At 44.8% G+C, this 27,015-nt stretch overlaps 2 protein-coding genes across 3 annotated transcripts in view; one reads left to right on the top strand and one right to left on the bottom strand.

The window, feature by feature from the left end:
• The window catches only part of TARS1 (threonyl-tRNA synthetase 1), a 215,234-nt gene extending 205,580 nt beyond the window's left edge, over window positions 1-9,654 (top strand). For both annotated transcript variants that reach the window (XM_081212842.1, XM_081212843.1), the window contains 9 exons: window positions 843-1,009; window positions 2,714-2,876; window positions 2,964-3,101; window positions 3,354-3,431; window positions 4,288-4,388; window positions 4,479-4,583; window positions 5,845-5,917; window positions 7,095-7,209; window positions 9,168-9,654. In XM_081212842.1, the coding sequence (XP_081068968.1) occupies window positions 843-1,009; window positions 2,714-2,876; window positions 2,964-3,101; window positions 3,354-3,431; window positions 4,288-4,388; window positions 4,479-4,583; window positions 5,845-5,917; window positions 7,095-7,209; window positions 9,168-9,316 (1,089 nt within the window). In that variant the 3' untranslated portion in view covers window positions 9,317-9,654. The remainder of the gene's footprint in view (window positions 1-842; window positions 1,010-2,713; window positions 2,877-2,963; window positions 3,102-3,353; window positions 3,432-4,287; window positions 4,389-4,478; window positions 4,584-5,844; window positions 5,918-7,094; window positions 7,210-9,167) is intronic.
• Window positions 9,655-17,448: 7,794 nt separating this feature from the next.
• Window positions 17,449-27,015, bottom strand: part of ADAMTS12 (ADAM metallopeptidase with thrombospondin type 1 motif 12) — a 109,575-nt gene continuing 100,008 nt past the window's right edge. Inside the window, exons 20-23 of the mRNA XM_081212637.1 lie at window positions 26,041-26,193; window positions 24,117-24,290; window positions 21,872-22,025; window positions 17,449-18,750 (exon numbers count right to left, since the gene is read on the bottom strand). Of these exons, the coding sequence (XP_081068763.1) occupies window positions 18,590-18,750; window positions 21,872-22,025; window positions 24,117-24,290; window positions 26,041-26,193 (642 nt within the window). The 3' untranslated portion in view covers window positions 17,449-18,589. The remainder of the gene's footprint in view (window positions 18,751-21,871; window positions 22,026-24,116; window positions 24,291-26,040; window positions 26,194-27,015) is intronic.

The following is a 27,015-nucleotide window of genomic DNA, read 5'->3' as shown; positions in this document are numbered from 1 at the left end:
GGGCCCGTCTGACAACTAGACTATCAGTTCATGATTTTGTTGATCTGATCATTAAAAGAAGTGGGTCGCTATGAGTTACAGTCCTTGGCAAGGTCCATAATGTTTGTTTCAGATATGGTGTTACGTAGTCATAGATGTAGGGACGCAGGTGGCGCTGTGGTCTAAACCACTGAGCCTCTTGGGCTTGCCGATCAGAAGGTTGGCGGTTTGAATCCCCGCGACGGGCTGAGCTCAAGTTGCTCAGTTCCAGCTTCTGCCAACCTAGCAGTTCGAAAGCACACCAGTGCAAGTAGATAAACAGGTACTGCTCCGGTGGAAAGGTAAACACCGTTTCCGTGCGCTGCTCTGGTTTTGCCAGAAGCAGCTTAGTCATGCTGGTGATATGACCCGGATAAACTGTCTGCGGACAAATGTTGGCTCCCTTGACCAGTAAAGCAAGATGAGCACCGCAACCCCAGAGTTGTTCGCAACTGGACTTAACTGTCAGGGGTCCTTTACCTTTACCTTTTTAGTCATAGATGTGTGTTGTACTGACCCTCTGGCATCAAAAGGCACAGTGCAACTGTGGTGTCCTATTTCTTTGTGGAACACACTTTTTCTCTAGCCGCTGTACTCCATTATTATTATTATTATTATTATTATTATTATTATTATTATTATTATTGAAGTTGGGGGGGGGGGAGAAGGCTAATAGGCCTAGTTTGTTGATCTGCCATGAAGAGTGCTTTGCTCAATTTTGACATAGATTTGACATCTCTGTAGGCGTTTGAATCACCGACCAGACTTTCTCAGTCTGCCTCCTCTTAGGTGTTTCTGATTTTTACCTCTCTTCTTTTTTCCAGAGTGAATACCGAAAGCGAGGATTCCAGGAAGTTGTGACACCAAATGTCTACAACAGCAAGCTCTGGGTGACTTCAGGGCACTGGCAGCATTACAGTGACAACATGTTTTCCTTTGAGGTGGAAAAAGAGATCTTTGCTCTGAAGCCGATGAACTGCCCTGGACATTGGTACTGGCTTAGTCGGGGACTGCTTTGGGATTACTTCACTTTCTTTCCCCTTCCTAGTAAACTCTTGTGTGGTGCTTGGCCAGCGTCGAAACATCCTTGCAAGGGTGGATAAAAATCAGATTTTTAAAAATGCATATTGGATTTTTAAAATAAAATGCTTTTGGAGGAAAAAAATCTTTCTAAAGATAGTTTTCTATTAATGTTACATTATAGTCCAAAGGCTATTCATCAGGAAATAAGGATTTGTTTTAAGTTTTTCATGTTTGCTAAAACTCAGTCTAAGGTTTGTTTGTTTTAAAAAAATAATAATTGTTTAACCACATCATTTAACAGACATGGATACATATGCTATAATGTTATTGTTTTAGTTAAATAAATTGTTATTAAGGAAATGATTATTTTTCTCCTTCCTATAATGTACAGTAGAAAAGTTGTCCAAATATAAATAGTTAACTTATTAAACCTCACAATAATTTCACAATTATCTGTCCATGTATTTCTAATAGTATCACCAAATCAGTAATTTTTGATATAACTCTGAAAACTACTGTGAAAAATTATAATTTCAAAAATGAAACCTTCCTCTGGTTGTATTAAGTTGATGCCAGCAAGATTGAGTCTTTCTGTAGAAAATTATTTAAAATCAAGTCTTGCCAACTAGTGATTTAAATCGTGATTTAAATCGATTTGATTTAAATTAAATCCACCCTGATCCTTGCACAGTTAAATGTGCTCTTTATGCTATGTGACCTTGGGCTGTAGAGGAAAATATTTTGTGTTCATATGGCAAAGAGCCAAAAAAAGGACATGGATCATTTTGCTGTAATCACTTCTACTGTTACCACCACTTCTGCTCCTTCAACTTCACTTACCTAGATTCCTACCTGAACCTTCCTTGGAAGTGCTGTTGCTTCTCCATAATAATCTCTGTGCCTCAGGCCTATGCCAGAGACCATGGCTCTGACTCCTGCTTTCCCCCTCGTAAGCCCCTTTGCCCTCTTCCTTTGCATTCTACCTCTTTTCCATTTCCATTCGAACCCCCTTGAGCTAAAAAGGACTAGTTGTGACTTGTGTTTCAAAATGTTCAGAGTAATCAGTCGGTGATTATATTTTGCCTTTATCTATCCGGTCAGTTAGGGACACGGGTGGCACTGTGGGTTAAACCACAGAGCCTAGGACTTGCCGATCAGAAGGTCGGCGGTTCGAATCCCCGTGACAGGGTGAGCTCCTGTTGTTCGGTCCCTGCTCCTGCCAACCTAGCAGTTTGAAAGCACCTCAAAGTGCAAGTAGATAAATAGGTACCGCTCCAGCGGGAAGGTAAACAGCGTTTCCGTGCGCTGCTCTGGTTCACCAGAAGCGGCTTAGTCATGCTGGCCACATGACCCGGAAGCTGTACGCCGGCTCCCTCAGCCAATAAAGCGCGATGAGTGCCGCAACCCCAGAGTCGGTCACGACTGGACCTAATGGTCAGGGGTCCCTTTACCTTTTTATCCGATCAGTGCACTGTGCCAATCATTTGGGGTTCCCTTTGCAGTCAGCAGAGTCATTAGAATATTTTGGGATCGTATATTTTGGAGCAAGAGTAATATATAACGTAAACTAAATCTGCAGCATCTGAGGTGGTCGGCCTGTTTGTTCAAGGCAGCCTTTGAAAAGCATTCTCTTATCAGAGCTGATTTCCAACACGTGCCCTGTTTCCTCCAGCCTCATGTTTGATCACCGGCCCAGATCCTGGAGGGAGCTGCCACTGCGACTGGCTGACTTTGGCGTTCTCCACCGCAACGAGCTGTCAGGGACGCTGACAGGCCTCACCAGAGTGAGGCGCTTCCAGCAGGACGACGCTCACATCTTCTGTGCCATGGAGCAGGTACAATATGACACGCACTTGTGGGCGGGAAATGGCCTCATGAAAACGGCGGGACTTTGACTGCATCTCTTTGTATTCCGTGTGCAGATTGAAGGGGAGATAAAGAGCTGTCTGGAGTTCTTGCGTGCCGTATATGACGTGTTCGGCTTCTCCTTCAAACTCAATCTCTCCACCCGCCCTGAAAAATACCTTGGAGACGTTGAAGTGTGGAATCAAGCTGAAAAGGTAGCCGATAGCTCCTTGACCAGGAGCTGTTTTTTTAAGCCTATTTAAGTGACTGCAAGAACTAAGAGGTATTCTAGATAACTCGATAGGCTTCAGGTGTTAATGTAATTTATGTTTTAATTTCCTGGTCGGGGGGACTAAGGTAGCAAATGCTCCATGCCTATTTATGTTCAAACTGTGCTGTGAGGAAGAGAAAACAGCAAATGAATTACGCAATGCAAAGCCACTAACCTGTATATCCTCTTCTGTTAGCAACTTGAAAATAGCCTGAATGAATTTGGTGAGAAGTGGGAACTGAACCCTGGTGACGGAGCTTTCTATGGGCCAAAGGTTAGTAAATTTGAAAACTTGCCTCCCTTCCCAGCATCTGGTCACTTTTGATAGTTATTCCACAAGCAGCGATGGTGGAAAAATTGTCCACCAGAGTTTATTTAGTTCTTAATTCCCACATGTCTGTACATACTTGTGGGAGGCAGGCAAGTTAAATGCTGCTTAAGGATGGGTCAATTCTCTCTGCACTGTATAAGGAGAATGATAACGTAATTATTTTTCAGGCTACTTGGAATATAATGGACCTGCTTCATTCCTACTCTGGTGAACTTCCTTGCAGGGTAGAGAGTATTCATCCATTTCACCATACAGAAGGCAGCCTTTACAGTGTGTGAACTAGGCTGTGAGATAAGGCTAGGCCCAGATACATTTTCCCTTTGGGGCAGGGGGAGTCATCCTAGCCTAATTATGTTTATTTAGCAAAAAAGAGTTTGTAATTGGCCAGGTGTTCACTGAGAAAAATGATCAAAGAAGTTGAGAATCAAGATGTGATGGGGGACAGAAAGTGGCCTTGTGGCCTTGCAAGCTAACCTCACATTAGTTGCCAGCCGCTCCGATGGCCCATTTGACCACCAGGATGCTTCACTGTTCCCCCAGTTGGCAACCATGCTAAGGGTAGGGGCTGAGGGTGAGAGCAGATGCAAGGTCACCTGAGCATCGCAGTGCTCTTCCTGGCACAAACCTGTGGAGCTCATGAAAGACTAGGAGAAAGTGAGCCCATGGGTCCTTCCTCCAAGTGGTCCATGGTTAAAAGAAGGTGGGTTGAGAAAATGGGATTTGCTTTAAAGTGTTGCTGAACCTAAGGACTCAATTAACATTTGCCTCATTTCCTCACACTCCTCCCATAACCCAAAAGATTGACATTCAGATTAAAGATGCCATTGGCCGGTACCATCAGTGTGCTACAATCCAGTTGGATTTCCAGCTGCCCATAAGATTCAATCTCACCTATGTGAGGTGAGTGTGCTGTGTACTTCCTTTGGCTACAAAGCGTTTCCTGTTTTATGAGGGCTTGTGTCTTGACGGAAGCCAATTTTTATCTTCTAGTCATGATGGCACTGACAAGAAACGGCCAGTGATTATCCACCGTGCTATCTTGGGATCTGTGGAGAGGATGATTGCTATCCTGACAGAAAACTATGGAGGCAAATGGTACTGAATATATCTTTCTCTCTCTGGTTTTGCCCAGTTTGTCCAATTTTAGCGCATCCAGTGAAGCAGGCACAGTTCAAACCAACTCTGCTTGTTCCAGGCTCTGTTCTGCCTGGTCGTCATATTTTTTAAAATGTTCACTGGGTAGTGCATTTGGCCAGCTCTGTGAAATCCTGTAAGAGTTTTCAATATTTTGCCTGAGCATGTGAACAGGAGGCTAGGGGTTTACATACAAGCCCCCCACCACAGCACACCTGGTTTCCAACCTTCCCTGGTTTCCTGTTAGTGTGGAAGATACTAGTCATGTTCAAGTGAATTTGTGAGGAACCCCCTGAAAGCCAGAAACTTTGGGAAGGGAAGCATGTGCAAGGATATTGCCCCCACATTGCATATTCCCTTGCTTATATCTCTCAGAAGTGCTTCTGCTAGGTGTGGGCACCATGGGAAGAGTGGAAGAGAGAGTAAAGGAAAAATAAGTGAGTCCTTGGGGAAATGGATTGAGAAAAGTGTCTGTGGATATGCGTTCTATAAAGAAAGAAGTTTGTCTCCACGAAAAGGCACGACAGAAAAATTGCTGAGTTTGTCACCCCAAAGAGCTTAGGAAAGGTTATTAAAATTGTTAAAGTAATTTCTGTGAGAATTACAGTAAGCCTGTAACTTATGCACATTTAACTTGTGCGCATTCAGCTTTACACGTGTGGAATTAAAAAAAAAGACTGGCGTTCCGGGAAAAAGGACTTTGGCAATAGCATCCATCATGGAACCCAATGGGTTTTGACTGCACACAGTTTTTGCTTAACCAAAATCTCGAGACTGTAACCCCTTCATACATTGCAGGTTTACTGCACTCAAAGGCTTGATTCAAGTATAACAATTAAATTTATTAAGCCAAGAATGAGGACTTGACCCACAGACTTCCCCTGCCGCATAGGTTTTGGCACTTCTTTCATGATTGTTGAAATCACGATTTCTTGTCATGTCAAAACTGGGAAACCCATTTCAATTTAGGCTTACTAGGGTATGAAACAAGGATCTGGTCTGGTCTTAATTAGGACATTTCCTGTAACAGTGTAATTTAGGTGCTTCATGGTCATTTTCCAATGAACTCTCGTTAAGTGACAGGATTGCGGAAGCAAGTTAGCTGGTACCGTCAGCCCTTTCAGCATAACATTGTTTGCTGTTCTGAGTGCAGTGTTGTCTTCCAAGTGGTATAATGATGTCTTCTGTTAACCCTCCTACTTTTGTTTCCTCCTTGCACAAGGCCGCTCTGGTTATCTCCTCAGCAGGTGATGGTGGTGCCAGTTGGACCAACACTCGATGAATATGCCCAAAAGGTAGGGGCTTAATTTTTTTAGTCCCAGATTTCCAGTCAAGTCCTATGAGCTAAAGCACCTGCCATTGCTTGATGTTTTCACACTGGGCTGTTTTTAAGGCAATTCTATACATTTTGGCAAAGAAGCATGGTTTGCGCATGTGCAGTTGGAGTCTTAACTCTTCTTCTTCTGATGGAAGCATTTTTGTGCAGATGATAGGTATTGATCAGCTTGGTTTGTTGTATTTCTATGCTGCTTTCCATTCAGATGAATCCCCAAATGGCTTACAAACAATAAACAACAACAGCTTAATAGAGCATCACAAGTACATCATAAATCACATAATATAATTAACAAATCGCCAGTAAAACAATTGCATTTTATGAAATGCTATTAACGACCCAGCAACTAAAAATAAATATCACCATTACAGCATGCAGGAATGCCATTCCCTTGCGTATCTTTTGTCGTATGTACATGTAATGTATATATTGTGGGAAGCAGTGTGCAGGTGTGGAATTCCTCTGTGTGTGTGTAAATGTGCCTGAGCACTAAGCAAAGCCTCCTTGCACGTTCCTAAAAATATTTCTGCACTTGTTACAAATTTGTCACCATCTTTAAGATACAGTGGTACCTTGGTTTAAGAACTTAATCCGTTCCGGAAGTCTGTTCTTAAACTGAAACTGTTCTTAAACCGAGGTGTGCTTTCCCTAATGAGGCCTCCCGCTGCTGGTGTCCTTCCACCGTTTGGATTCCGTTCTTAGACCGAAGTAAAGTTCTCAAACTGGGACACTACTTCCGGTTTTGCAGAGTTCATAAACCGAATCGTTCGTAAACAGGACTGTTCATAAACTGAGGTACCACTGCATGTGTGTGTGCCCCAAATGCACTGATTTATAGTGCCTAACTTGTATACATTCCATTGTAAACTCTCTTGCTTCTTAAGCTTTCTCCTGATGGAAGAACACTTGGCATATATATATTTTTGCTGCTGCTGAAAATTTTCCAGTGTTTTTAGTTATGTTTTATCTATATTTTTGGACTGGGGTTGTTTTTTTAAAAAAACATTTTGTATGTTGTAAGCTGCCTCAGTGTACTTAGCACCTTATTTATTTATATAAACAAAGGCTAGACCTACTTCCCCAAGATTTTAGCCTACCCATAACCTAAATAATTTTCTCTTGCTGTTGTCTCCAAGGTAAAGCAGCAGTTCCATGATGTTGGCTTAATGGCAGACGTTGATGTGGACGCTGGTTGCACCCTGAACAAGAAGATAAGAAATGCTCAGCTTGCACAGTACAACTTCATTTTGGGTAAAAGCATCACCTTTTTGTATGTGGTAGGACTCCATTGGGACAATGTGCTTCAGAGGTTACCAGCACGGGGCAGTTATATAATTGTTAGCTTGTAAAGTTTGCTGCCTTTGCAAGTAGACAGCAAGAGATGTATTCCCTTTGGAGCTTGCCTGTGCTGCCTCGTTAGCCACAGCTAGTGCTGCCTCCATTCTGATTTATGTCAGATTTATAGCCACCTCTTGGGGAAATCTTTGGCACTCTTGCCTGTTAAGAATCAAGTAAATTGGCCCAAGTCTTCTTTTGTAGCAGAGTGGCTCAGAAACATCTGTCTTACTACTCGGTAATTTGTTCTGCTTCTTTGTAAAAAGGTAAATGAATTCTAGGGCACGTTTTGTTCTCGGTGTAAAAAGCAGGGGAAAAATGCAGCAAATATGCTTGGTGCATGCATGCAACATTCACCACTTATCACATCCCAATAACAGGGGCCTGATCATCTTCCCTCCTGTTCCCCCTTGCTTAAATTTCAAAGGAAAAAGGGAGCATAGACTTGCCACTCATACTTGACATGATCTGCACATATTTTGCATTAGTGCACATTCTTGTCCTCAGATGCAATTGGGGTATAAGTCACTTGTTCTTCTCCAACTACAGTGGTACCTCGGGTTAAGTACTTAATTCGTTCTGGAGGTCCGTACTTAAGCTGAAACTGTTCTTAACCTGAAGCACCACTTTAGCTAATGGGGCCTCCCGTTGCTGCCGTGCCGCCGGAGCATGATTTCTGTTCTCATCCTGAAGCAAAGTTCTTAACCTGAAGCACTATTTCTGGGTTAGTGGAGTCTGTAACCTGAAGCGTATGTAACCCGCGTATGTAAATTTGTGTCCTCCCTACAGTTGCAGTGTCTCTGTATGCTGCTTATTATTTATTTATTTATTTATTTATTTATTTATTTATTTATTTATTTATTTATTTATTTATTTTACATCTTAAGTGCACCTGTGGGCTACATTGCAGCCATTGTGACATAAATTCAGAGGAGCCAAAAGAGTGCAGAAATAGTTGGAGCGTTTGTTCAGCAGCCTCCAAAATGCAACGTCCCAGAATATCTCTGATTATACACTCGTCCAGCTGTCCTTGGAAAGTGCCCAAGAAAGTTTTCTGTCATCTTGACAAGTTGTTCCATTGCAGAACTTCTGTTGGTAGTTAGTGAGGTTTAGCGTAAATCAATTCAGTAGCAGCTTTCTAATATCTTTTTTAAAAATATGTGACCATCGTCAACGTACTTATTTCTTTAACTCTATTCTTTCAGGCCATACAAACATATCCAGTTCCTTTTATTGTATGGATTTCCCTGTTACACTGCTGTTTGATTCTTCTCTGAATCCTTCCCAGTTTATCTGTATTCTGTTGCCCAAAGCACTAAATGATGCTGCAGATGTTCTGAGTAATTAGTACTGAGCAGAGTAGCATACAGGCGTCTCACCACTTACGGAGGGGTTAACGTTCCTGGGTACCGTGTGCATACATGAAACTGCTTATAATGAGGAACACCATCTAAAAAGCCTGTAAACGCTCTCTAAACCTCTGGAAAAACCCACCAAACTTGATCACAGTTGCTCCCTCCAAACCTCCTTTCTTAAACTCTTAACTCTCCACAGGCCTCAAAGGTCAGTGCAGAGTTTCATGGGATTGCAGTTACAAAGGCTTCTGGGATTGCTAGCTGTTTCTCTGCCATTTTGCAGTTTCCCTGCTCTTTTGGGGACTTTTTGCCCTTTTCATGCCTTTTTGCATTTTAAATTAATACACGATCGAACGTGCGGAAATGGGGAGTCACATGTAATTCCTTCATTTTGGTTTTTGAGCATTAAGTAGTATATAATTGGTTGACTCTCTCTCCCCGCCCCCCCAACATACTTTTCAATGGTCAACAGTATCAAGATCTCCTTTGTAACCTGCTTGTCTCTTTCCTGTCGTTCAGTTGTTGGTGAAAAGGAAAAGGCCAGTGGGACAGTGAACATCCGCACCAGAGACAACAAAGTGCATGGCGAACGCACCGTGGCTGAGACGGTGGAGAGGCTGCTGCAGCTGAAGGACTCGCGCTGCAAAAACGCTGAAGAAGAATTTTAGCCAAGCCCTCGTTTTCCACATTTTTTCCCTTCCCCCATTAGCAGTTAACCTTTCTGGATTTAGCAATGTTTGCTCTGTACTGTATTTGATAAGAGATCTTTGTCAAGAGAACCAAAACACCCACTTGCTTTCGTATGTTCAGAAATTAAGTTTGTAAGTCCATTTTGTATACATGTGGGCAACTGCCTTGATTAGCCTCTGCAAGCTCCAAGTCTGTGGAGCTTGAAGAAGCTAAAACTGAAAGGGACAATGGAACAATTAATCAGGGATTAAAATGCCACTGGTAGCAACCCTCTGATAATTTATCCTCTTCGTGAAATAAATTTGTATTTCAGCAAGATTGAGTAAAATGGTGTGCTTCTTGAAGCTTTGCAGCCCTGTTAATTATTCTGTTTCATTTAAGACATCATAGAAAACATCAAAGTGGCCAAATCTTTCCCCCCCCCCTTTTTTCTTTTACTTGAATCTGTGTCGTACTGATGACTAGGTTTAAAATAAGGCTGGAATGTGAGGCTCAGTCTGTAGTTGAAATATTAATATTTGATTCCTCCTGTTTGGCAACAATTATAGTAATTTATTGTTTATACTGCACCTATATCGTATTGTCTGCGATACAAAAATTAAGAATCATGGTCCTATTTGCAGACATGCAGCTTAACAAAACACAACACACGAGGCAGAAAGAAATGGGGAGGAAGTAGGATTATCCATCACATGTCATTGGGAAGTACGTAAATGGAACACACATAAATGAAAAGCAAAAGGTGACAAATTAGAGAAAATTTCTATCGAACCTGATAATGCAAATACACTTTGGACACTTAAGTGCATTTTGTGAATGCTCCTCTTAGTGTCAATTGGCCAATTTGAGGATTATAGGTTTTCTGACTTTAAACACTAATGCCCAACTAATGCTACTTAGAAGATGATAAGCCCCATTGAACCAGTGGGATGTAATCATGCTGCAAATTGGTCTCAGAGCCCTGGTCTGTAATTATTGATGCAAGGTCACAAAAAAGTATTACGCCCATAAACCTTTCTCCTGTAGTTGAACTTTATTCAACAAGAACAGTTTCCTGCAGCTCTTCTTTACTAAAATTGCTGAAGCTGCTTCAAACACATCCTTTTACCAGTGCTATCTTGGCATATAGTACAAGCTATAAAGTAGTTTATCCCTGAGTTATAGCCCTACTGCACAATCTCAGCAGAACCAGTGGGCTTTTCCGAAACAAAATGTTTCAGTGAGGGAGCTTCAAAATGCAGTCTTTTGTCTCATTCACTTGCAACTGAGCTGATAGAAGGGTTGGTGTATTTATACAATCAATAGTTGTGATTCCTGCTTATGTAGTATCCAAATCATGTGGCGCTGTGGGTTAAACCACAGAGCCTAGGACTTGCCGATCAGAAGGTCGGCGGTTCGAATCCCCACAACGGGGTGAGCTCCCGATGCTCGGTCCCTGCTCCTGCCAACCTAGCAGTTCGAAAGCACTTCCAAGAGCAAGTAGATAAATAGGTACCTCTCCAGCGGGAAGGTAAACGGTGTTTCCATGCGCTGCTTTGGTTCGCCGGAAGCGGCTTAGTCATGCTGGCCACATGACCTGGAAGCTGTACGCCGGCTCCCTCGGCCAATAAAGCGAGATGAGCGCCGCAACCCTAGAGTCGGTCACGACTAGACCTAATGGTCAGGGGTCCCTTTACCTTTTTAACCCTTGTAAGGTAGGCCTGTTTTGCCCTCATTACAGAACCAGGACTAAGGCTGGGCGAATATGAAGATGCAGGCGCTTCGCAAAAACGTGTGCTAGTAGACTTGTGTAGTCTGTAAGGCAGATAACTTGAGCAACTGGAGCATGCCAAGAAAAATCAATTTTCTGCAGCTGAGGGGTTGTGGATGGACAGCCAGATGACTTGGCATTCTTCCCTGAGAAGTGTTGATAAGATTGAAGAGGAGAAGAAAAAGAAAACCAGTTGTTGTCAACACATTCCTCGGGATGGGTGGGTGCCTTTAGATGTAGACACAATTTCAATATCTCACCTAACACAGCATAAATCTCTGCAGTTTTCATTTAAGTGAGCCAGCCGACAACTGGCTTTGATATACGAGGCATCTGCATCTCATTTGAAAGTTTTGGTACTTTTGGGGTTGCCTTCAAGGTCATTTAGAGGTGGTGCATTGCTGGATAGTGCTGATCTGTAATCATCCAGGCCCAGTTTCTCAACAGCAGCTGTGTTCTGCTTGGCAATGACTCCTAGATCAAACTCCAGCTCACCCAACTGGCTCCAGCTTATGAAATACAGGTGCCGGAAGGGAAGCGAGTACCTTTCTGCTTCATATCATTTGCGTTCTGGCAGGTACTGGACTAGATTTCATGAGAGTTGAGAAGAGACAAAACATGCATCCAATGCTGTTGGGGCTGTGTGTTCCTGTGTGTTCTAGCAGATCTTAAACCTGGCTTGCCCTTCACTTATTTTTCTGGCCAACAGATGGCGGCACAATTCCAGCAGGGGAAAAAGCGGAGAGGGAAACAACTGATGGCAAGCAAAAGGCTTAACGATAGGACCCTTTCGTTACCGGTAAAATGGGCTTCCCATAAGCTGCTTCTGGCGGTTCCCTCACTGCAAGAAGTGAAGTTACAAGGAACCAGGCAGAGGGCCTTCTTGGTAGTGGCACCCTTCCTGTTGAACGCCCTCCCATCAGATGTCAAGGAGATAAGTATACAACTTTTAGAAGACACCCGACAGCAGCCCTGTATCGGGAGGTTTTTAATGTTTGATGTTTCATTGTGTTTTTATGTGTTGGAAGTTGCCCAGAGTGACTGGGGCAACCCAGCCAGCTGGGTGGCAATAATAATAATAAAGGTAAAAGGTACCCCTGCCCGTACGGGCCAGTCTTGACAGACTCTAGGGTTGTATGCTCATCTCACTATAGAGGCCTGGAGCCAGCGCTGTCTGCAGACACTTCCGGGTCACGTGGCCAGCGTGACAAGCTGCATCTGGCGAGCCAGCGCAGCACACAGAACGCCGTTTACCTTCCCGCTAGTAAGCAGTCCCTATTTATCTACTTGCACCCGGGGGTGCTTTCGAACTGCTAGGTTGGCAGTTGCTGGGACCGAGCGATGGGAGCGCACCCCGCCGCGGGGATTCGAACCGCCGACCTTTCGATCGGCAAGTCCTAGGCGCTGAGGCTTTTACCCACCCGCCACCCGCGTCCCCCCAATAATAATAATAATAATAATAATAATAATAATTAATAAATATTAGCATGTATCCTCCTTGCTTGCGTCAAGCTCAAGCTCATGTGTGTTAAACCAAGGGGTGGTCTCGGCATATCCCAATCTCAATTCCATTACAAAAAACAACCACAGTATATAGAACACTTGTAATAAAAGAGGCAACTTTGGCCATGAGAGGACGTCCCTCTCCGGCAGCCAGGGTGTGGGTGGGAGCCCAGCAGATCTGCCTTTCCTAGAAACAGACTCCAGGCACTTCAGGTACCCTCAAACATAAGCATTAAGTACAGTTGACAGGGCACTCTGCTCGCTCCTCTGCCTCCAGACCCACATTGTCTCCCCCCCTCGCACTCACCTCTGCAGGAAATTCTCGCTTCAATTACTTTCTCAATTGCAATTACTAGGTGAGCTCACCTTGTATATATGGTTAGTTTGTTCCTCCTGACCCGAGAACTATCTGCACAGGGTAAGCTCACCTCGCCTTTCCTTTGTGCTATCATTTACAGATCAATTCATTTCCACCCACTTGGATATTTTGTTCTCAATTATCAAGGCTGAGCCCAGACACTTCACTGTCTGAAGCAAAGGACAAGATGCCCCCCCCCCCTGCTGCATGAGATTATTAATCTCAGGGTTAAGAATTCGAGCCCCCGGTTGGGTGAAAGATTCCTGCATTTCGGGGGGGGGGGGAGGGCTGGACTAGATGACCCTCACGGTCCCTCCCAACTCTTTGTTCTATGATTCAGTAGAGTGATTGCAGTAATTTTGAAACATTTCCTTATGAGAAGTGGGGGTGGGTGGGTGTTTAGAGATGATTCCTGGAGAATAGAATGAGGGGGTTGAGCCTGACTAGGTGCTGTTTGTTGTTGCTGCTGCTGCTTTTAAATAAAAACACTGGCCACATTCACACACTACATTGAAAGCTCCATGACGCCACCTTAAACAGCCATGGCTTCGTTTGTTAAGGGTCCTGAGAGTTGCTAGGAGACCCCCTATTCCCCTCTCAGAGCTACAATATCCAGAATTCCAGAACCCTTCCAAATGGTTAAACCACTTTGGAAATCAGATGAAACAGAATGGCAAGGAAAGGGTTAGGTCCAGTGCTGGATTTACGTATAAGCTAAACAAGCTATAGCTTAGGGCACCACTCTCTTGCCCCCCCTCAAAAAAAATTTAAAGGGAAACAAAACTGGATGTACATTTCCAAAATATAAGATAAAAAACAAATAAAATAAAACCTACATACAGCAACAGTGTTTTGTGTTGTGTAGGCTCCTATGATGTAAGTAATGGGCCCCGCCTGCTAGCCTGCTCCCTAAAATATCACTGGTTTGCTCATTTCTATATATAGGGTAAGGGACGTGGGTGGTGCTGTAGGTTTAACCACAGAGCCTAGGACTTGCCAATCAGAAGGTCGGTGGTTCGAATCCCTGTGATGGGGTGAGCTCCCATTGCTCGGTCCCTGCTCCTGCCCACCTAGTGGTCGAAAACACATCAAAGTGCAAGTAGATAAATAGGTACCTCTCCAGTGGGAAGGTAAACGGTGTTTCCGTGTGCTGCTCTGGTTCGCCAGAAGCGGCTTAGTCATGCTGGCCACATGACCTGGAAGATGTACGCTGGCTTCCTCGGCCAATAAAGCGAGATGAGCGCCGCAACCCCAGAGTCAGTCACGACTGGAGCTAATGGTCATAGGGTGCCTACATTCTGCATGGACTGGTTGCAAGGCAACATGTGCAAATCGCTTTAGATACCTATTAGGTCCATAAATTACCATATAGCATATATTCAACACACACAAAAACAGCGACAATTTGTTGTTGACAAAGGACAGCTGGACATATAAAGGGCCCCATTACCTTCAATAGCTTACGGCCTCATCAAACCTAAATCCAGCCCTGGTTAGGTCCCCCCCCTTCCCCTTCCAAAACACCTTTCCTCCAGCAGGAAAAGGTGCCACGGGGCATCAGGTGTGCAAGTGCAATGTAACAGGTCATTTGCCCATAAGGAAAGATGCTGAGAGAGACCCAGTGGGATGCTTGCTTGAGCAAAACATCCTCTTCGAATAGACAGATTTGTCCTAGCCTTGCAGTTTGCAAGGGGAGAGAATGAACAATCCTCAATTGGAAAGCAAGGGCGGATAATAATAACAGTTAACATTGCCAGCTGCACCTAAACAATATACCATTTCGAGAAACACCAATTGCTCCTTTTTTGTTCAGCCTGGTGAAGAAGTTCACTCCAGGCAAACGCAGCAGGCTGGAGAGTCCGAGTGATGCTATTGATTCTGCGCGCAATAAAAATAGCAGAAGCGCTTTGAAGCTCCTTGCAGCGTTCAACGCCCATGAAGTCTTAGAATGGCACACAGCCTGGTAGATAGTGCTGGTCGGCACTCATGGTGCATGTGAACACCAGGGACGTGGGGAAATGTGGCTGTGAGGTCCTGGAGGACAATTTTAGGTTGCTCGGTAGGTTGCTGAAAGCCAGGACCTCCAAGGTAGCATTGTTGGAAATGCTTCCAGTTCTACAGTAGACAGGAAAAGCTTTGTACATGCGTAGAAAAGAGGATGGTGCCAGAAGGAGAAGTATAAATTTGTTAGGCACTCACTGAGGAACACTTCGGACATCTGTACAGCTGTCTCTTTTAAAAATCATCTTTTTTTTGTCATGGCTGTATTTGCTCCTTTAAAAAACAACAACAACAAAAATTGGCTTACCTTACAGGGTTTTTGGCAGCTAGGTAACACATGCTTTGAACCCTTGAAAGCACTGAGTGGCATAGCGTGGGGGGTGCAGGGGGTGCCGGCCGCACCGGGCACAACATCTGGGGGGGGGGCGCTCGCACTCTCAGCTCTCTGCCCCTACCTCGCTCACTCTCTCTCTCTCACTGCAGTGCTGGCTGTGCGAATCCGATCCGAGCCGCTGGGTCGCCGCCCACTGTGGAGGGGATGGGTGCCAGGTGTGCGGTGTGGAGAGAGAGCGAGGGACTATCTGGGGGAGGGACAGTGCAGCGGCAGCGCAGCGCTGAGCGCAGGAGAGAACCACACCAGACCAGGCAGCAGCAAGAAGAAGCTGGCAGCGGCGGCAGGTTAGGGGTTAGGGGGCGCAAATTACTTGCCTTGCCCCGGGTTAGGGGGAGCAAATTACTTGCCTTGCCCCGGGTGCTGACAACCCATGCTACGCCACTGAAAGCACTGCATGCCAGGCCAGGAGGCAGAGCCAGGAGGAAGAGGGACAAGGTGTGTGTGTGTATGTGTAAATGCAGAATGGGGAGATGATGATCACCAATGGGTTAGAATCATAGAATCGTAGAACTGTAGAGTTGGCAGGGACCTGAAGCTTCATCTAGACCAACCCGTTGCAATTCAGGGATCTCAAATTGTGAGGGTCTGTTGCCAAGGGGAAGAGAATCAGCAGCTAGCGATGGGAAAGGGGAGAGGCAGGTACCTGTTCATTCCCTGCCCATGCCTTTCTGTTCAGTGATTTCGCTCCGTGTTTCAGCTCAGTTATTCCACTCAGTGAGTGTCCGAATCTGGCTGTGCTCTGATGTGCATCCGATCCCACCTTCGTCGCCAGTATTAAGTAGTGGGTGGACATAGCAGACGACACAGATTTCTCCAAGTAGTTATTTATAAAGTAAGCTGGAACTGAACACGACAGCAAACAGCTCAGCCGGCCTGCTTTTATAGGCAGCTGGCTGTCAACATTGTAACAACCCAGGGTTTCCCACCTTAATTAACTGATGTGGACCTGGGTGAAAACTATATACAGTGGTACCTCAGGTTACATACGCTTCAGGTTACAGACTCCGCTCACCCAGAAATAGTATCTCGGGTTAAGAATTTTGCTTCCGGATGAGAACAGAAATCGGGCTCCGGCGGCGCGATGGCAGCAGGAGGCCCCATTTGCTAAAGTGGTGCTTCAGGTTAAGAACAGTTTCAGGTTAAGAATGGACCTCCAGATCGAATTAAGTACTTAACCCGAGGTACCACCGTACATGATACCCCTGGTGGCCAGGGTGAGAACTTCAATACAGTGGTAATGGGGCCTCCTGCTGCCGCTGCGCCGCTACTGCATAATTTCTGTTCTCATCCTGAAGCAAACTTCTTAACCTGAGGTACTATTTCTGGGTTAGCGGAGTCTGTAACCTGAAGCCTATGTAACCTGAAGCATATGTAACCCGAGGTACCACTGTACACAACAGGCCCCTCTCATCTCACCAGTCCCACCAGCTCCTTCCAAGGAGGAGGAAGCGTGAGAGAATCTCTGTGTACTGAGAGGAAAGGAGGGGTGAGAGCCCCACAGGGGGAAGGGCAATTCTCAGAGGTGCATCCTCTTGATCCACACAGGCAGCAGAAGGGACAGCAATTGGTAAGGCTGAGAGAGCTCCTGAGAGAACGCCCCTCCCTCAGCCCCTTTGGTATTTAGGGCTGAGACAGACAGAGAGGCACAAGGTCAAGGTCAGTTCAACTTTCCTAAAATTAGAGCACAGCTTGGCAGTCAAGGTAGTAGAAAACCTTGCACTGTGCATCAAAGAACCAAAGCTTAGCTATGTGTATTGTCCAAAGTGCCTTGAGGTGCTAGGGTACCAAAGTTTTCTCTTGCTAAAAATGAATGGGGAAAGCCTCACTAGCTGCCACTCGATTCCTGGAGGACAGGACACTACATAAATGTGAAATATTACTATACAGATTTGTGTACCACCTTACTAGATAGCTTTAGGGAACCGGGTCTTCTCAACGCAGGAATGCACAAGAGCTCAACTCCACTGGCTGGCATCCATGCCTTCTCATGACGGTGTCATTCGAAGAGGCCATCTATCTGCATCTTGTTTGAGCACATCTAACCTCGGTCTCACGCACACAGATGCCCTTTCATGCAGAAACCCAATTACAGCTCTTTCCAGCATCAGAGAAGCAGGTATACTTTTTATTCTCACGAGAGGTTATAAAACATTCTGTACTTTACAAACTGAAGCCGCTTTAGAAAAATACATCACGTAACTCTCAAAAAAGCAATATGGCAGGCATTGCACAGCAACGCCTTGCCCAAAGGATAATTTCCAGAGCAGGGGTAGATTTAGAAATACATCGGTCAGCCCATTCTACAGAAGTTTTTAGGCACCATGCAAGTTTTAGCACCGTGGTGGTATAATAGCACCATATTTAAAGACCAAAACAAAAATTGCTCAAGTCCCTTAGAGGTATATGTGTCGATTAAGCTGCTGTACAGGTAACAAGAACATGACAAACCTCACTCTGGACAGGATTTCCAATGATCTCCAGGTAAGGTAGTTTTGTTTTGATGCCTTTATTTTCCAAACTTCCTTTTGAGGCTTAATCTCCCCACATGGAACTCCAGAATTAACAAGGTGGCAATTTATGTCAAATAACTGAGTTCATAGTTGAACTGTGAGCAAGATTATGATGACAACTCTTTAGCATCTTGGGGCACTTCCAGCAAGGTACCAAAAGCATTTTTTGGTGTGTGTTTTTTAAAGAGAGGTGGGAAAAACAGAGGGAAGGAGGCCGGAAAAGGGAAATAAACAGTGAAGATGAAAAGCAGAACAGACAGTACAATAAGTGAACCCGATGTTGCAAATCAGGACAAAGAGTTCAGGCGATTTTTGGGTTTGGAGACGGTTCAAATCCACTGCATTATAGTTCCATGGTGGGAGTGGCAGTGTAGCTCTCTAGTAGGAGTGGGGAGGCTGTGGCCCTTCAGGCAGTTGTGGCTCATCTGCTGGGGCAGAGTTACAGTGCTAGCATCCTGGTGCCTGCACAGCCCTCCCCTTTGCTGCCATGTCCCTCTCCCACTTGGTAAGCCACAGCGCCACCACTGCTGGGAAGCTAGCATTGCAGCTCCACCCCACTAGGCTTTGGCTTTTCGGCTTTGGACTACAACTCCCATCAGTCCTGACCTTTGGCCATGCTGGCTGGGGCAGGCGCCCAGCGGCCTCTGGGATGCTACAGCTTCCTTACACCCTGTTGGATCACGTTCTTCCGTTTCACATTCTGATTTAGCAGTCCTAGTTCTCAGCCATGCAGTTTCAGGCATGGGTCGCTTTTCGAGGTCCTGTTGCGTTAGCATCCCCAGGTATCTTGCAAGTAGCGCAGCACTGATTCCTCACTGAAGGCATGGAACATTTCCCAAGATCCCTCACTTTCTCGCAGAAATTCGCCGACAGCCTGTCCTTGCCGCAAGGCAAACCTGTAGTGAAGAAACACACCCACACACATTCGTAAAAGGAAACAGCAGTAGCTTTTGGTGCCTACAGAGTTAGGATAACATCATAGGACATCAGGGAGAGGCAGAAGGAAAGAAATTGACAGCATAATCATATGTTTGCTTGCTTGGAAGTAAGTCTCATAGTGTTCACTGGGGTTTCTCGTCCTAGGAAGTGTGCTTAGGGTTGCAGTCTAAGCGTGCTGTTAATTACTGAAAGCACTGGTGGTGAACTTGTGGCACTCTATTGTTTTTATTTTTTATTGAATTTATATACCGCCCTATACACAGGGGTCTCAGGGCAGTTCACAGAATAAAATCAAGATATAAAACCACAAAATACTTAATAAAAAGAAAAATAGCAACCCAATACAACCCCTCAACCCAAATAACACACATTTTAAAAGGGCGTAGGATGTAAATTGGATCAACCAAAGGCCTGATTAAAGAGGAATGTTTTGTCTGGCACCTAAAGGTGTATAATGAAGGTTCCAGGCGAACTTGCCTGGGGAGATCATTCCACAGACGGGGAGCCACTGCAGAGAAGGCCTGTTCTCATGTTGCCACCCTGCAAACCTCTCTAGACGTTGCCAGACTCCCATCAGCTCTAGCTAGCATGGCAACAGTTAGGGATGAAGGGATCTGTCATCCAACATTATTTGGAGAGCTGCAGGCTCTCCATCCCTGCCCTGACCAAAGTTTTAGTCACTGACTATAGTGATTGGGTGGGTCGGGGCTGTAGCTCAGTGGTTGTTGTTTAGTTGTTTAGTCGTGTCCGCCTCTTCATGACCCCATGGACCAGAGCTCAGTGGTAGAGCATCTGTTTTGTACAGTTTTGCACACAGAACGTCCTAAGTTCAATCCTCAGCTCACCTTTCCCCCTCTCTTTCCAGGCATAGGTTTGTACTTCAAAGCTCCGTGTCCAAGCTCTCTCTCTCTCTCTCTCTCTCTCTCTCTCTCTCTCTCTCTCTCTCTCTCTGTCTGTGTGTGTGCCCCTGAGCTTTCCCTATGGCAACCTGCTCTTTACCGCTCAATCAGAAAGAACGTCAATTCAGGTCAATTCAGTGGATTGCTGTTTGCTCCAATTCAGCTTTAAAGAGTGGGTTTTTGTGGGGGAAGCTCTGGAGGGGACGGGGGGAAGGATGCTCAGACATTGAGCTTCAAAGCATGGATTGTGCCTGGAAAAAGCGGCTGAAAGGTAAGGGTGACTAAGCCCTGAGTATAGGACAGCTTCATATGTTCACATAGTCAAGTTCATAGAGTCCACACAAGAAATAAACATGAAATAGTGCAATGGTGGAAGAATTCAACATCCTTCATACCTTTTATTTTTTACTATGGATGAGATGATTTCTCACATACTATTTCCTTCTTGGTTCTGTGGTTCACTCTGCCAGCCTCCCTGAATTCTGGTTTAACCACAGGCTTCCTCAACCTCGGCCCTCCAGATGTTTTTGGCCTACAACTCCCATGATCCCTAGCTAGCAGGACCAGTAGTCAGGGATGATGGGAATTGTAGTCTCAAAACATCTGGAGGGCCGAGTTTGAGGAAGCCTGAACTAGGATAATTTCTGCAATCATCTACCAGAACTGGAAATGAAGGTTGCTGCAGCTTTTCAGCTTCTGCATTGTGTGTGCATCCTCTCTCTGTGCTACTTAGGCACCTGTGTGCTTTGCTAGAACAATGCAAAAAGGTAATCTTGATGCGACTGTATGAATGACAGCATCAACATTCTTTTTGTGTGGTGTTTTACCAATTTGCACATGTGTTCTATGGGGGGACGGATGAAGCACCCCACCCCCCACAGAATTGTGACACAATTATGTGTGCCATAAAACCAAGTGTGCTTCTTTTTGTAGAGTTTACTTTGGTAAGGCATTGCATAAGGAAAAGGAAGCAAGAGCCTTAGTCATCAGATGTAGAAAAATGAGGGAGATCAACATATGGACTTACGTATATCCCACATATCTAAAAATACAATAAGTATGGAGCATATATCAGCATTATCTGAGCATTCATGCATACCATATGCCTATACAAAAATGAGCAATATATTCCAGAAAGTCATTGCAGAGTTTTTCTTGACTTCTTCCCTTCTGCATGTTTGCCCTGATCCAACTCTAGGAAGTTGCCTCTCACTAAGCCGACCTCTACCTCTAGCCTTATCTAAACCAGGGTTTTTCAAACTAGGTTCTCCAGCTGTTTTTGGACTACAATTCCCATCATCCCTGACCACTGGTCCTGCTAGCTAGGGATGATGGGAGTTGTAGTCCAACAACAGCCGGGGACCCCAGTTTGGGAAACCCTGGTCTAAACTCCAGGGTTTCAGCCAGGAGTTTTTCTCAGCCCCACCGGAAGAAAACAGGGTTTGAACTAAGGACCTTCCGCATAAAGATCGTGTATTCTGCCACTCAGCTAAGGCACGCTTCTCCTGGAAGACTTGCATTCCTGTCTGACTAGTTGTATCAGATGGTGGATAGAAGATTCAGTCATCTTATGCATGCATCCACTAAAAGCATTGGGCTGCAGACAGATAACATTTCCACCCAGTCAAATGTGCCGATGAATACCTGATTCACGCCTGCATTTTTTTTTATCCAGAAAACCATGCATCTGAAGAATCCTGCTTTGGTTCATGAACTGTGATGATCATGCTTGCTAGTCTAATCACGAGCCCCTTAATAGCCAGATTCAGGAACATCTTTGAAGTTACAATAAAAAGTGATTTTTGTGTCCCCCCACCCCCCGTTTTCAGTAAGAACACCATCATTCCACAGCTCTAATTATTATTCCTCATTAGTCTGTAGCATGACCCTAAGACCTGTGTCAGTGCCACAATAGAGCAATGGCAGGCATTTAAATTTCAAATCAGTTTTGGTCTGGAGACAAGGGGACAGCCCTTCTCCGCCCTGCTGAACCTCTCTTGGGAATTGAAACTGATATACGGTCGACGTGCACCTAGCTATTGTTCAATGGTGTTGACCCAGGTCTTAAGATGCAGCCCTCGAGAAATTTGTCAGCTAAACAGGGACTGAGCAATTGAAGCAGCAGCTGGTTGTGTGGAAGGCGGCTCCTTTGTATTTGTTGCTGTTGAGAGACACCCACCTCTGCTACCAACACATTCTCGCAGGTTGCATTTCCGAGAACCCGCAGGCTTGGACTTCTGCTCACAGAGGCTCTGGGCATGAGCGGTGCTGTCTTCCACGTTGACACACTTCACCACTCTTTGCTGAATGCCTCCTCCGCATGAAACAGAACACTGGAAGACATTTTGCATTACTGTGGTGGTTGTTAATTTACCATGAGGTCCCAGGGGAGGTTGCAAACAATAAATGTACCATTATTATTTTATTTGTTCAATTTATATTTATCAAAAGATCCCCGGGCAGTGTACATCTTTAAGAACACATCTTACAGAGAGGACTTCCAGTTTTTATATCAGGATCATATTTCCAAAAGATAAACTCCCTGCTTAGGAAATGCCTTTGGCGCTCAACAACACCGAGAATATCCTTGCTGAGAATGCAGTTACAAATGTAAAATGGCGGTTTCAGAATTCCAAACTTGGAACTATATCATTATGCTTATTTACTGTCATGTATTAAATACTGGAAACTCACTGTGGGTAATAATTTTCTGATGTGGGCACCTTAGAATATGCCTATACAGCAGCTTTGGTGGGCTGGTCAATACTAGGATCAAAATACTTGAAATCTCAGGTGACTCTAGAAACAACCAAGTCAGTTAGGAAGATATGGAACATATTGTCTAATAAAAATAAATTTGACCCATACTCGCATGCCAAATTCACCTTGTAGGGAAATCCTATACTGTATTAAAAATTACTTAAAGGATGGTAATATGGAAAAACTGGATGGGAGCAAGTGTTTTGACTCTGGACCAATTGAAAGGTGAGGAAGATGAGTTTTACAGATATACTGTTTTAAGACAAAAATATCATCTATCAAATGGGGCCCAGTGGCAGTTATACAACCTTAAAATATTAATGACCTCCCTTCTTCTCTTGCTGTGGTTCATTTTACACAGCATAAATTCCTGCAGCTTTTATATAATCTAAACCATTCAGTAATCCATTATTACTTCCATCAAAACTTATTTATACTGTTGAATTTATCTTAATGCTGCCAGTGTTTTCAAGTGTACACAATTTCCCACCATATATTCAATAAACATATTCCAATCTGCTTTAAATTAATGTTCTTCTTGTTCTCTTGTTCTACACATCAGATCCGCAAACTGCGCATATTCCATCAGTTTAAGTTGCCTACAAAAAAATACTGGCATGCAAAAAGAAATTACTGGCCTGCTAAGAGGCCAGTTGTCTGCATTTCTGCATTGGATGTGGAGGAAGGAAGGCGCCTTCTTCATTTGGGGAGGGGGGGGAGCAAGCTTGCAGGGGAGGGGCAAAACGATCCATCGTGCCCCATTCACTGTCATGATCATTTCTTTCTCAGAGTTGGGGTATGAAGTTGTGCATGCTAAATTTCTCTTTTTCATCCAGCCAGCCTTCCAAATCTAGCGGGCTCTTTTCATCTGTCTTGTCTCTTATATAAGCGTGGTGGTTTTAAAAGGTTGGTGGCAATACCACTGGTGCCACGCAGGCCTGGGGTTGATGGGTTGTTGAGCTGTTGGGGGTGGCAGCTCTGGAAAACTCAAACTGTGGCTCAGGCAGCTATAGGTCAAAAATGAGCTGGCCGCCCCAAGAGGAACTGAAGAGCTATTCAGCGAAAGCTGTGCACCTTCTGCTGAGATTAAATGCACATAATGTTGCGGCACGTCACAGTGGTGGCCCTTGTTGTTGTTGTTTAGTTGTTCAGTCGTGTCCGACTCTTCATGACCCCCTAGACCAGAGCACGCCAGGCACTCCTGTCTTCCACTGCCTCCTGCAGTTTGGTCAAACTCATGTTAGTAGCTTTGAGAACACTGTCCAACCATCTCGTCCTCTGTCGTCCCCTTCTCCTTGTGCCCTCCATCTTTCCCAACATCAGGGTCTTTTCCAGGGAGTCTTCTCTTCTCATGAGGTGGCCAAAGTATTGGAGCCTCAGCTTCACGATCTGTCCTTCCAGTGAGCACTCAGGGCTGATTTCCTTCAGAATGGATAGCTTTGATCTTCTTGCAGTCCATGGGACTCTCAAGAGTCTCCTCCAGCACCATTATTCAAAAGCATCAATTCTTTGGGAATCAGCCTTCTTTATGGTCCAGCTCTCACTTCCATACATCACTACTGGGAAAACCATAGCTTTAACTATATGGACCTTTGTCGGCAAGGTGGTGGCCCTAATTAGCAGTTAATAACTCAGCCCAATAGCTTGACGTAGAGGCAACCTACCTCCTTCCAGGGCTCCACCCGCCACTCGAAGCAGGGCTCTGTGTTACAGCTGATGTTTAACTGTGGCTTGCGTCCTGCAAACTGGCAGTGAAACGGCCTCAGGGTTCTGTTGCTACGAATATCGAGGCAAAGGACACTGCGGGTCTTGAAACCGCCTCCGCAGCTGGAGGAGCACTGCAGAAAGACGGACAAGAAGGAGATGGTCTCTGCAGTGTCAGAGAGCCCTGGCAGGGATCTGCGGGCAACTGCTCTACAGGCCTAGTGTGATGGAGGAAGTGCAGGGAAACCTAGGTCCAAATCCAGTAGCAATTGTTCTGCTTTCCTGGTTTCCCAATGCTGGGGTCGCTGCTGCTTACCGACAGGGTGAAGTAGCAGAGAGGGCAGCGCAGTGCTGGCACAATGGTGGGCACGTCTCAATAACAGGCAGTGTCAGGAAGCCAGGTAAGCAGTGCAGCCCTTCCCATGAGAAATATTAAAAAACCCCAATTGGCATGAAGTTGCATGAAGTTACCCAAGTGAACTTGGGCCAGTTACCTTCTCGCAGGCTGCTGCTGGACAGGCAGCTTCTAGGAATATCCAGCCATTGCTCTTCTACTGTAAGCTACAAGGGAATATGCAATGGGTTTCTCACACTATCAGGAGTAATGTAAAGATAAAGGACCCCGGACCATTAAGTCTGGTCAAAGATGACTATGGGGTTGTGGTGCTCATGTCGCTTTGACTAAACTGCCTCCGGCAGTTATTATCACAAACGTGACGGAAACCAGAGCGCATGGAAACGTTGTTTACCTTCCCGCTGCAGCGGCACCTATTTATCTATTTGCACTGGTGATAATAAACGTCCCTAAAATAAAACAATAAACGTCCATAAAAATGGCAAAAGTACCGTATTTTTTGTCTATAAAATGCCCCATTTTTTGAGCCCAAAATTAAGAAATAAATATTTTAAATATGCCATGTATAAGACGACCCTCAATTTCAAACTTTAAAAAAATGAGGAAAAACATAGTCTTATACACAGAAAAATACGGTAGTTTCTTCCCCCAATAGGTTTTATCTTAAACAATTGCAGATGCAATAGACTACGATTGCAGTAGTCATTGTATCACCACCCTGTTCATTGTTTTATTATTTCATATGAAAGGCAACTTCCTCTAAAAAAATGTTATGGGCAATATCTCTCTTCCCATTGGATTTTTATCCAGCCCCCACCTCTGTGAGACTGAAAAGGGAAAATATGATACTGGGCCCAAAACTTAGATCAAGGACCGAGGAAGGGAAACTTTTCAGTTCTTTCAACAACACTGATCCTGCCTCAGAAAGTAGACTACCTAAGTTTCCACACTTAATATTCCTGGCTTGTCATAATCAGATAGTGCTTTTGACCAGCTTCCTGGAATAATAATAATAAGCAATGTTTTATGATGAGAAAAACAGCTGCAATTTGAATAATCAAGAAAATTGTATTTATTTATTTTTTTAAAAAAATTGGCTCATAAGAAAGTGAGTCCATTTAAAAATAATTGGTATGATAGGGGCTGCTGTTACAGAAAAGCATCTGTATCAAAATTAGATGCGTAATTGGATTCATGATCCTGACCTGCAATCTTTTTTGATTAAGCCGCCCTTTTCACTTTCTTCCTTAATGATATAAGCACCAGTCACGTTGGCCCCGGAAAGCTGGGATTTGTCTGGGATAAAGCAAGGCTGCAATATGGATTTGCACAAAATTACTTGCTGGTTTTTGGTAACGCTTTTAGGAAAGAGCACCACACAACCAGGCACTTTTCAGCAATTTCGGTTCTCTGAATGAGAGTTTCCCACCTTGAAGCCCCTTCCAGTTCTAAAAGCCAGATTAGCTAACATCATAATAATTTTCAAAGACCCTGGAAACTGGAAAGACTCGTTTCCAAAGCCCCATTACTTTGCTCCAGGCCTCTGCTTTCCACTGGGCACACGGGCGGACGTAACACCTCCTCGCCGGATCAGGCTTTCTCACGTGCCGGCAATCGGATTCATTCTTGGTGTTGCATTCCACCACTCTCCAAAAAGCCCCCACACCACACGTGGTGGAGCACTGCAAAAACAAAACAGAAATAAAGGGCTTTTGAGACTTGATGTTTTTAATCGCATTGCTAAGATGCAAATCTAGCAAGATAAAAAAATTCCTTCCAGTAGCACCTTCGAGACCAACTAAGCTTGTTATTGGTATGAGCTTTTGTGTGATCATACCAATAACAAACTTAGTTGGTCTCTAAGGCGCTACTGGAAGGATTTTTAAAATTTTGTTTCGACTAGAGCAGACCAGGGACATGGGTGGCACTGTGGGTTAAACCACGGAGCCTAGGACTTGCTGATCAGAAGATCAGCTGTTCGAATCCCTGCGACAGGGTGAGCTCCCGTTGCTCGGTCCCTGCTCCTGCCAACCTAGAAGTTCGAAAGCACGTCAAAGTGCAAGTAGCAAATAAATAGGTACTGCTGTGGCGGGAAGGTAAACGGCATTTCTGTATGCTGCTCTGGTTCGCCAGAAACGGCTTAGTCATGCTGGCCACATGACCCGGAAGCTGTACGCCGGCTCCCTTGGCCAATAAAGCGAGATGAACACTGCAACCCAAGAGTCGGTCATGACTGGACCTAACGGTCAGGGGTCCCTTTACCTTTACCTTTAGAGCAGACCAACACGGCTACCTACCTGTAACTATGGAAATCTAGCACTTCATCTAGAGCCCAGGAAAGCAGAGAGTAAATGGGAAAGGAAGCTCATTTCATCGCACTCCCCAGCTGCTTATGGCACATACCACAAAACAAAATACATAGCTAAAAGCTGGTAGCCAAAGAATTGGCTGGCTGGTGCAAAACAGTCAATATGAGAAAAATTTCAGGTGAGCGATCACAGCTC

The sequence above is a fragment of the Podarcis bocagei genome, assembly GCF_964188305.1.
Source record: "Podarcis bocagei genome assembly, chromosome: 11".
Classification (NCBI taxonomy): Eukaryota; Metazoa; Chordata; class Lepidosauria; order Squamata; family Lacertidae; genus Podarcis; species Podarcis bocagei.
Note: the sequence above shows the minus strand (reverse complement) of the source record. Positions and strands in the feature narration are given on the sequence as shown.